General features: G+C 35.9%; 1 protein-coding gene and 1 long non-coding RNA gene across 2 annotated transcripts; one reads left to right on the top strand and one right to left on the bottom strand.

The window, feature by feature from the left end:
- The first annotated feature begins 2,443 nt into the window (after positions 1 to 2,443).
- LOC111456892 (putative E3 ubiquitin-protein ligase LIN) lies at positions 2,444 to 6,265 on the top strand. Its single transcript, XM_023098949.1, has 7 exons — positions 2,444 to 3,569; positions 3,675 to 3,774; positions 3,876 to 4,843; positions 4,924 to 5,071; positions 5,189 to 5,437; positions 5,541 to 5,850; positions 5,926 to 6,265. Exons 1-7 carry the CDS (start codon positions 2,539 to 2,541, stop codon positions 6,075 to 6,077), a joined length of 2,958 nt encoding a protein of 985 aa, XP_022954717.1. The 5' UTR covers positions 2,444 to 2,538; the 3' UTR covers positions 6,078 to 6,265.
- On the bottom strand, positions 6,098 to 6,982 carry LOC111456895. Its single transcript, XR_002712838.1, has 2 exons — positions 6,911 to 6,982; positions 6,098 to 6,686 (listed from the first exon to the last, which is right to left on the bottom strand). It is a non-coding gene; the product is annotated as an uncharacterized LOC111456895 (long non-coding RNA).
- Between the last annotated feature and the right edge of the window lie 3,883 nt (positions 6,983 to 10,865).

Below are 10,865 nucleotides of genomic sequence, written 5' to 3'. Positions count from 1 at the left end.
AAAAAAAAAAAAAAAAAAAAAAAAAAAAAAAAAAAAAAAAAAAAAAAAAATATATATATATATATATATATATATATATATATATATTTATTTATTTGTGGCTTTATTCTAGAACCTTCTTAGCTGAGCTGACTCTGTTATTCGTACCTGACACTTCTGTTTATACTTAAAAAATTGTTAATTTTCATAGAATGAAATAAAAAAAATACTCAATAAGCGACTCTACTGTTGGAATTAGAAAATGTAAACATATATAACTATAACTTTATGTTTTATAGGACTTAAAATTATGTCGATAGTCTTAACTTCAAATATACAATCTAAGGTGAGTTTCGATGTATAGTACTTTTCTACGTACGACCCATACACATGCGCATAGTCTCACTAGATGAAATACCCCATTTTCGTAAACACCAGACCTGTACATAGAAATAGAACCCAAATTCATTCTTAGTTTGTACAGACATCTAACGATAAGTTTAGGGTCAATGTACATATGGCATGCATGAGGTTTTGCATGAAAAATCATGGTTTCGTTGACATACATTCTCTACGAGGATAACATATATAATCAATGAATTTCTAACATATTTCAATTCATGTGCCTCGGAGAGTCATACACATGATCATAAGATTTATATGCATGAAAATACACACATACATAGACATACCATTATCAAACAACCACAAAATACGTGTTAATCATACAACACAACAATTTTAATAGTGATTTTAATTTCACTACCGACTCAATTTGTTGCTGCTAAGCTTGCTCTAATTGAACATCTTTAAATTCAGTTTCATGCGGAAATTGAGCCTAGGGACAATCCATTCGTGAAACCAACGTAACTATCCTAAAATCAATCCAAAAAAGTGTCAAGTTGTCCATGTTGGATGATGGAAGTCCCACATCGACTAATTTAGGGTGTGATCATGGGTTTATAAGTGAGGAATACTAACTCCATTGTGTGAAGCCTTTTGGGGAAGCCCAAAGCAAAGCTCTATGCTCAAAGTGGACAATATGATACTATTGTGGAGAGTCGTGTTCGTCTAACATGGTATCAGAGCCATGCCCTAAACTTAGTCGTGCCAATAGATTGGTAAATTCTCAAATCCTCAAATATCGAACAAAGAACTCTTAAGAAAAAAGGAGAGCCAAGCCCCTCCTCAAAGGCAGTCAAAAATGACTAAGACTCCAAAGGAGTCGAGCCTCGATTAAGGGGAGGCGCACTTTGTTCGAGGGGAGGTGTTGGATGATGGAAGTCCCACATCGACTAATTTAGGGTGTGATCATGGGTTTATAAGTGAGGAATACTAACTCCATTGGTGTGAGACCTTTTGGGGAAGCCCAAAGCAAAGCTCTATACTCAAAGTAGACAATATCATACTATTGTGGAGAGTTGTGTTCGTCTAACAGTCCAAAGCCGTAGCGATATTCACCTCTTTTGGTCTTAATGGTAGAATAAGACAAACTCTTTTGGTCTTAATGGTAGAATAAGACAAAAATCACTAAACCGAACCGTTTAAACCGACCTAATAGTTGCAAGAAACAATATCACGATCAAATTAATCAAAATCGATAAAAAATAAATATACATTTTATACTTCTAAAATTACAAGAACCAAATTGCAAACACGACCGAGATTAAAATTAACCACAATAAAAAATTTAAGCCGTAGCGATATTCACCTCTTTTGGTCTTAATGGTAGAATAAGACAAAAATCACTAAACCGAACCGTTTAAACCGACCTAATAGTTGCAAGAAACAATATCACGATCAAATTAATCAAAATCGATAAAAAATAAATATACATTTTATACTTCTAAAATTACAAGAACCAAATTGCAAACACGACCGAGATTAAAATTAACCACAATAAAAAATTTAAATATCGAAACTAAAAGAATTATCGTTGTCCCCATTTTTAAGAAATATCGATCAAAATTGTTAAGAATAAGAAATAGAATTGAGATCGAATGCACAACAAATGAATCAAAATTCCAATTTTCATTAATGTTCACAACGTTTAAATAAAATACAAACTACCAACTAATATCGAAAATATAAACTGACTAAATCTTGAGAATAAAATAAAATATACTAGTAACCAAATCATAAATATAAAAATATTAACTCGAGAACAAACATTAAAATAAAATTCATATAAAATAAAAAATTTAGTTTTTTTTTTAATTATTAAAAAAATATTTGTCGAACTAAAAAAAGAAATATATATATTTTTTTCATTAAATTTTGTTGTCATTCCCCAAACAAAAAGGTTATTTATTTTCTGACTAACTTTTTATTTATTTAAAAACTTTCCAAATCAAATAGTGGGCCCAGATACACTTGTCATTAACGGTCATCAAACGGAACCGGCCGGTCCGGTTCAATAATTCGCACCATTTAATACGTCAAAAAAACAAACGAACGATCCGGCCGGTCCAAATGGATTGGCTAAACGATTTCCTTCTCTTCTTCTACACCTTCATTCACCCATAACCTTTGTTCTTTTCTGCTCCAATCTCCTCAACAATGGCGTCTCTACAAGAATTGCTCACTCGAGAAGGCTTCGAGGGGGAAAATTTCTCCAATAATCGGAAGCCCTTGAGGCCCAATGGAGGAGGAGGAGGAAGAAGAAGAAGAAGAAGAACAGTTTCAGATGGCTCTGTTACTCTGCCCATTTACATATGCCATGATAAGAAAATCATCGATTCTTCAAAGAAGAAGCTCGATAAAGCTCTTGTGCGAAATGGGTCTTCGGTATATTCATCGAAACGAGTGGGTTCGGTTTCCGAGACCTCGCTCTGTAAATCAATGGAGGGTTCTAAAGTGGAGGAGCCCGCCATTGATGGAATTGCTATTAGAGCTGTGGTTTCGGTTCTTAGTGGGTATGTGGGTCGGTACTTAAAGGATGAGAGTTTTAGGGAAATGGTGAGAAAAAAGTGTAAATCGTGTGGGATTTGCGGCAATTTGGAGATGGGTATGAAGAGTGTTGATAGATTAGTTGAAGAACGTTATGGAAATGAACAGGAATTGAGAGTTAAAGCTTCGAGGAATTCCATTGGGCTTCTGAATATGGTGATTTCCGCAACAAAAACGATGAAAAATGGTACTCGTTCTCATCTCTCTGCTTGTGCTCTGCTTTACTTAGCGATTGTTTATAAGATAGAGAAGAACGAGAAGGTTTCTGCTAAGCATGTTCTTCAATTGTTCTGTGATTATCCATTTTTTGCTCGAACCTATTTGCTTCCTGAGCTTTGGGAGCATTTTTTTCTCCCCCATCTTCTCCATTTGAAGGTTTGGTACAATCAGGAGCTTGAATTTGTGTCTAATTTGGATTATGAACATAAGAACAGGACAATCAAGGCGTTGAGTAAGGTCTATAATGAGTATATGGATATGGGAACTGCTCAATTTGCAGTGTATTATGTACAATGGCTCAAAGATGGAGCCAAAGCTCCTCCTGTTCCTGTGGTGTCTTTACCTTCAAAATCCATCAGTGGAATGTCGAGAAGGTCGTCGGATTCGTACTTCTCGCAGTCGTCGTCGTCGAATAAGAACCTGTAAGTTCATCAAGGTTATGTTTCTTTGCATTATTTGAAGTTATAGATCCATTTGAATAATGATTTGATGCGTTTTGTTTTATGTTGCTATGGTGATGAAAATAGATATCATGCTGTTTTTGGTCCAAGTCTTGACCAGCAATTGGCTGAGTTGAGGACTGCAGCTAAGGCAAGGAGTTCAAACGAAAAAAGTGTTCCTGTTCATGTCTGTAACTCTATCTCCATTTTCAAAATCAAACCATTTTGTTGATTTCGTTAAGAAAATCGTCTGAACTATCTTTGTTGGCTTCGATATTGTTTATGCAGGACGAACCTAGCAACGGTATATCGTCGTCCATTCTCTGTTACAAAACTCATAACACAGACTCATGGCGTGAGACCGTGAAGTCTGACTATTTTAGCTTCTTCACATGTCAGAACATAACAAAAGAACACTCGGAAAGTAGTAATATAGTTGCGAAAAACGCTATCCGAGTGGAAGGACGAAACCATAATCTTTCTAGTGTTGTGAACAGGGCCATAGCTACAATCTGCTCATCGGATATTTTAAATGACTGTGAGATAGCTGTTCGTGTCGTAACGAAAGCTTGGTTGGATGCTCACGGTGACGCTGCCATTGAGGCTGTGTTGTCGAAGCCACTGGTCGTTGAGGGAATGCTAGAGGTTCTGTTAGCTTCCAATGATGATGAGATTTTAGAATTAGTGATCTCAGTTTTAGCTGAACTTGCTGCAAAGAATGAGATTATTAGACAGATTATATTGAGTTCTGATCCACAGCTACAAGTTTTTCTTAAACTCTTGAAAAGTAGTAGTTTATTTCTTAAAGCATCAATTGTTCTTTACTTATCAAAGCCACAAGCAAAGCAAATGGTTTCTGTTGAATGGTTACCTCTAGTTCTTAGAGTATTAGAGTTTGGAGGTCAATTACAAACGTTATTCTCGGTTCGGTGCACGCCACATGAAGCAGCTTTTTACCTTTTAGATCAACTTCTTAAAGGGTTTGATGAAGATAGAAACTTAGAGAATTGTAGACATTTGATTGCTCTTGGTGGATTAAGTTTGCTGCTAAGAAGGTTGGAGGAAGGTGAGATTGAAGAACGAAAGAATTCCGTTTCGATAATCATGTGTTGTATTCGAGCTGATGGGAGCTGTCGAAACTACCTGGCCGAGAATATGAACAAAGCTTCACTTCTTGAACTTATTGTTCATGAAAGCAACACAAACTCTGATAGGTGTGGTCTGGCTTTGCTTGTAGATCTACTCTGTCTTAGTCGGTATGGAACGTTTTTTTGTTCTTCTTGCTTTTTTGTTGCATTATAGTAGCTTACTCGTTAACCGAGCTTCTCGAATACAGAAGAGCAAGGATCAGTAGACTCTTGGATGGACTTAAAGATGGATGGAATGGCTTGAGCATCATGAACGTTTTGTCGATCTACCTTCAACGAGCTCGGCCTGAGGAACAGCCTTTAGTTGCAACAATACTATTGCAGCTTGATTTCATGGTAACGTGGTCTCTTTGACAAGCAAATAGAACACCTGTGACTGACTGTTCATCAGTGATTGCTTTTAAATACTTTGAAATTGAATGGTTCCCACATGAAGTTGCAGTTCCATTGCAGGAAGACCCTCTCAACTGCACCATATTCCGGGAAGAGGCCATCGTGACTATAATAACGTCCTTGAACGCTCGAATATCTCGTGAAAAAACACGGGAGAATTTGGCGAGAGCTCTCTTGATTTTGGGAGGTCGGTTTTCGTGTACCGGAGAACCAACTATAGAAAACTGGCTATTACAACAAGCAGGTTTCAAAGAGAGCTCTGGTGATTCATTCCATAGCAAGCACATGTACGACGATTTCGTGCAGTCGGTAAGCTTCGTCTCGAAATTTCTTAGACTCTGTTATCTTTACTCGAAAACGATTCGCTTATTTATTTAATAATTTTGCATCACTTCAAAACTCAAATGGTTAGTATGAAGAGGAAGAGGAAGTGGTGAATTGGCAGCTGAAAGCAGCTACTGTGTTTTTCAACCATGGACATAAGAGTTTACTGTCTGCGCTTTCGACGTCGATGACGAGTTGTATCCCGAGTCTAGCAAAAGCATGTCTTGTCATGGTTTCATGGATGAGCAAATACCTGTTTGTTGTTACTGACGACAAGCTATGTTTGATGGCACCCTCAATTCTAGTACCGCCATTGATAAAATACTTGAATTATGACAAAGATGTCGAGGACCGAGTACTCGCATCGTATTCTTTGCTTAATCTGAGCAAGTATACAGGTAAGAGTTCTTTCACTCTACATTTTCAGTCAAGTATAACACCAAACATCCTCATTGTTCTTTTGTTTCGTATAGAATGCAAGCATATCTTTCGATTGTTCGATGAAGAAGCTCTCGAGCATCTTCGAAACCTTTCTTTAGTGACATGGACAGCTGAAGAACTCATTTCGATCGTTGAAATGAGTGGATCGACACATCAGTATACTGAAACAAGCTCAAGAACATGATTCAGGTTTTTTCTTTTTTGCTGGTTGAATCCATTTCCTGCTCATAATGATTCAGGTTTCTGTGTTTGTTTGATTGTTATGTTTCAAGGTTTTACGTGTAATTTGGTGTTAAATTTGTGAGTTCTAGACGTTTTGTACATAGGAAAGTGTAAAGAAAAAGGCATTGTTAATGTGTTGTTTTGGAGTAAGGCAAGCATTAGGTGATGTTGCTTTCAGAATTTGGTGGGAAGTTTCTATCAGTGTCTTCTGATAAATGGGGTGAGGATGCATTATGAGGGAGAGGCAAGTGTAAGTGGGGACGATGTCTTGTTGGATGCTCATGTGTGAGATTCTACGTCAGTTGGAGAGAGGAACGAAACATTCTTTTATAAGGGTGTGGAAATCTCTTCCTATCAGATGCGTTTTATAAGTGTGAGGTTGATGACGATACGTAATGTGCCTAAGTGGACAATATTTGCTAGTGGTGGGTTTGAGCTGTTACAAATGGTGTCAGAACTAGACACTGAGTGGTGTGCTAGCGTGGACGTTGGGCCCATAAGGGGGGTGGATTGTGAGATCCCCCATTGGTTGGAGAGGGGAATGAAACATTCTTTATAAGAGTGTGGAAAACTCTCCCTGTCAAACACGTTTTAAAACTGTGAGACTGATGATGATACGTAACATGCCAAAGCGGAAAATTTGCTAGCGGTAGGCTTAGGTTGTTCAAATGATATCAGAACTAGACATCGAGTGGTGTGTCAACGAGAACGCTGGGTCCCCAAGGGGGGTGGATTGTGAGATCCTCACTGCAGTTGAAGAGGGGAACGAAACATTCTTTATAAGGGTGTGGAAACCTCTCCCTATCAGATGTGTTTTATAACTGTGAGGCGACGATACGTAATGTGCCTAAGTGGACAATATTTGCTAGTGGTGGGTTTGGGCTGTTACAAATGGTGTCAGAACTAGACACTAAGTGGTGTGCTAGCGAGGACGTTGGACCCACAAGGGGAGTGGATTGTGAGATCCCCCATTGGTTGGAGAGGGGAATAAAACATTCCTTATAAGGGTGTGGAAAGCTCTCCCTATTAGATACGTTTTGAAATTGTGAGGCTGATGATGCTACGTAACATGCCAAAACGGAAAATATTGGCTAGCGGTAGACTTAGATTGCTACAAATGATATTAGAACTAGATATCGAGTGGTGTGCCAACGAAAATACTGGGTCCCCAAGGGGGGTGGATTATGAGATCCCCACGTTGATTTGGAGAGGGGAACGAAACATTCATTATAAGGGTGTAGAAATCTCTGCTTATCAGATGTGTTTTAAAACTGTGAGGCTGACGACGATCATAATGGGCCAAACGGACAATATTTGCTAGCAGTGGATTTAAACGACTACACTCGAGTGTTTTTTTTTTCTTCCTATTGAAGCTTATGGCCCCCAAGTCTTCGCATCTTGGGTAGTGCCACGTTTTGCACATCTCTAGACGTGTTTGAGATCAAGATGACTTTTGAGAGCAGTGTTTTTAGGCGAAGTTTTTTTCTTTTTATTTATGTGCTTTTAGTGCACCATATCGTTAGAGGTATAGCGGTGTTTTCGCTTAGTGTGGCCTACAAAAGGAGAAGAAATTGTATACCAATGTGGTACAAAGATTTTGTGTAACGACCTATGTCTAGGATCTGGAATCCGGATACGGCACCTAATGGTTCCGACATTCCCTTGTCTCCTACGATATGGTCACGTTACCTACTCCTTACTTCTTAAGAGTGAAGGCCATCAAAGACTATCTCCACAGATCAAACACACGTTACCTACTCCTCTCTTCTTAAGAGTGAAGACTATTGAAGACTATTCTCATCGACCAACACGAGTCTTTCTAGAATACTTTGTCCTCACTCACATGCATCCTCGAAAAATTTCTAGGAGGTCACCCAATATAAAATTATGCAAAATAAAACATGTAAACCATGGAGTTTCTATGATTGAACCACTGAAAATAAAAGTGCATCTTATTGATATAGATATCAACTTTCATTTCCTTTACAACTTTCTTAGTCATCCTATCTTTAGGATCACTCTTATTCATATGTCGGCTCGGTTCATTCATGTATCCTTCCTTTACTCGGGTATCACATTGAGTAGAACAAAAATGAAGAGTACAAGAAAAAACTTATCTTTTATAGGGTTTCTTACATTTCTTCGACAAAATAAAATGAATTGAACAAAGGTACCACTAGTCAAGGGCATGTATGACGCGTGCCCCCTTAGAGAGATTGACCTCATGCCGAGGCCGAGGGATTGGATTAAGCTCAAATCCTTCTCTTCTTCTTTACCTCATGACCTGATCCATCTATATTGATCCTCGTAATTGGAGTTTGTTCTATTCTAACATCATTGCCTTTTGCAATACCCTCCAAAAACATCTTTTCGAGCGATAATTTCATCATAACACATCAACAAAAGTTAGATTTGTTTCTTTTTTTTTAATTAAATCCTTTTCGTAAGAATCACTTTTTCAAAAAAAGAAAAAGGAAGCTGAGCTAACTTTTCATTCTAGGTACGTTACACGACAAAATCTTTCTGATTATAACAAAAGGAAAGAATGAAATCTAACGACCAACACGAAAAGACACCGAAACATATATGTTTTGTGTCGAATCATTTCGAATAAACGTTTTGGAATTGCAATGAAAAATGTAGAAGAAATAATAAGGTAAGGAAGAAAGTTCCAAGTTGGCGTTGCATTATTTATTTCATGTTGAGAAGATGAGGCCATGTTGAAGTGTATGATTATAAAGACAATAGAAAGCTATTAGCTTTGCCAACCAAAACAAAACAAACCAAAACCCACCACACTTTGTCCTATGCAACCAACCGAACTAAACCAACCCGGTTCGGTCAAAAATTACTTTCGGTTCCTAAACTTAGCCGGAAGTAACAATTTAGTCCATGAACTCTGGTCTGCAACGATTTAGTTTATGTATTTTCAATTTTGTTATAATTTAGTCTACTTAATGTGAAAATTAGTGTTGAAATTTAACGGAATTTTTTTATATAGGTAGATTAATAAACGAACACGGGACTCAAGGTGTTTATAAGCTACCGAGTCTAAATTCTTTTAAAAAATGCTAAATTAATAAAAATATCTTTCAGCTTTGCATTTTATTTTTAAAATATTCCTTAACTATCAAAATTTTCAATAATACCTTCAAACTTTCAAAAATGTCTAAAAAAATACTCCTAAATTTTCAAAAAATTCAACAAAATTTTCAATAGTACCCTCAAACTTTCAAAAAATTCTAAAAAAAAAAAAAAAAATACTCTTATTGTAACATATGGAAACCGTTTTTCAAAAATAGCTTCGAACTTTCAAGAGCGTTTTAAGAATACCCTTTAACTTTCAAAAGTGTTTTAAAAATATCCTAAAGTTTTCGAAAGTTTCGTTAATGCCCTTAAACTTTTATAAGAACTTCAAAAACACCTTCAAATTCTTTTAAAAAATTAAAAAATTTTCTAGTACGACATTTAAAAAATACTCATAAATTTTCGTTCATATATTGATAATAAAAAAAATTTTGAACATTTTTTTTTATATAAAGATAAAAGGTGTTAATTCTACTTTTAAAATTTAATGGATATAATCTATAAGGTGTCCAGATAAGTTTGTATGGATATTTTTTAAAAAAATTTGAAGAGTATTTGTAACACGGGAGGTTGGATGAGAAATTTAAAACTTGGTTTTTTTCGTTTAAAAAGTCAAACTTCTGGGATTTTATTGAGAATGTAGAGGGCCACATTTCGAAAAATATAAACAAAAATCGTGAAAATTTTAAAAATTAGTCAACATCAACCTCGAGGGGATAAATCATTCATTTTGTAAGGATCGGGCTGACTCAATGACTCCAAATAGATGGATAAATTCTTGCAAAGTAAGGCAAATCAAATTTAAAACATAAAATACACTATATTTATTTATAACAAAATAAAATTTGTACCGAATATTTAAAACACAACACAATAGGTAAAACATAAAATAAGGAATGACATAAATTTTAACACAAAAAGGGTTGAAGAGGTGAGGTTTGTCTATAGTACCGGCTCCAAAATTCGCTCCCGACTTCGACCAGCTCCTTCTTACCTGAAAAAAAATGGAAAATAAGGAATGAGTACAAAGATTCAGTAAGTAACCTACTTGTAAGTTCTTAATCATGTCCATGATATGTTAGGGTACCACACACTTTTTTTTTTTTTTTTCTTGTTCTTGTTCTTGTCGTAAGTACTTAGTGTTAGTGTTACTATAACACGTGCGGAAGCAATTTGGATATTAGGCACTCTAAGTACATCAATTATAGTAAATTAGCTAGCATGTTCAAAAGCATTAAAGCTCAATGAGTTTGAATACTAACATTTTATAGTTCAAATTCCTTTTTCCTCACGAACCGGTTTCGAACCACCGCTAGTGTCTTCCTTACTATTCTCTGGCCTTAGACGGGATTGTGAAATCGGGTGAGTGACTAACCTTGATAGGAATTTAGTATGCGTAAAAAGAAAGTTTTGAGAGATTTTCTCATCACTCTATTTATAGAGTCATATTTGCATGTTCATACAAATTTGAGATTACCAAATTTTGACACTCAAATTTGTGGGATTATGCTGCAAACAGACACTTTTAACTCAAACATGGATGGAGTGAAGTCAACATTTTGACTTTCTTTATTTTAATTCAACAATTAATTTAAATAATTCATATCAAATCAAAACAATATTAAATGATTAATTAAACAACTTAATTAATATTTAACATTAA

This window comes from Cucurbita moschata, unplaced genomic scaffold, assembly GCF_002738365.1.
Source record: "Cucurbita moschata cultivar Rifu unplaced genomic scaffold, Cmos_1.0 Cmo_Scf00019, whole genome shotgun sequence".
NCBI lineage: Eukaryota > Viridiplantae > Streptophyta > Magnoliopsida > Cucurbitales > Cucurbitaceae > Cucurbita > Cucurbita moschata.
This window is presented reverse-complemented; position numbering and strand designations above follow the sequence as displayed.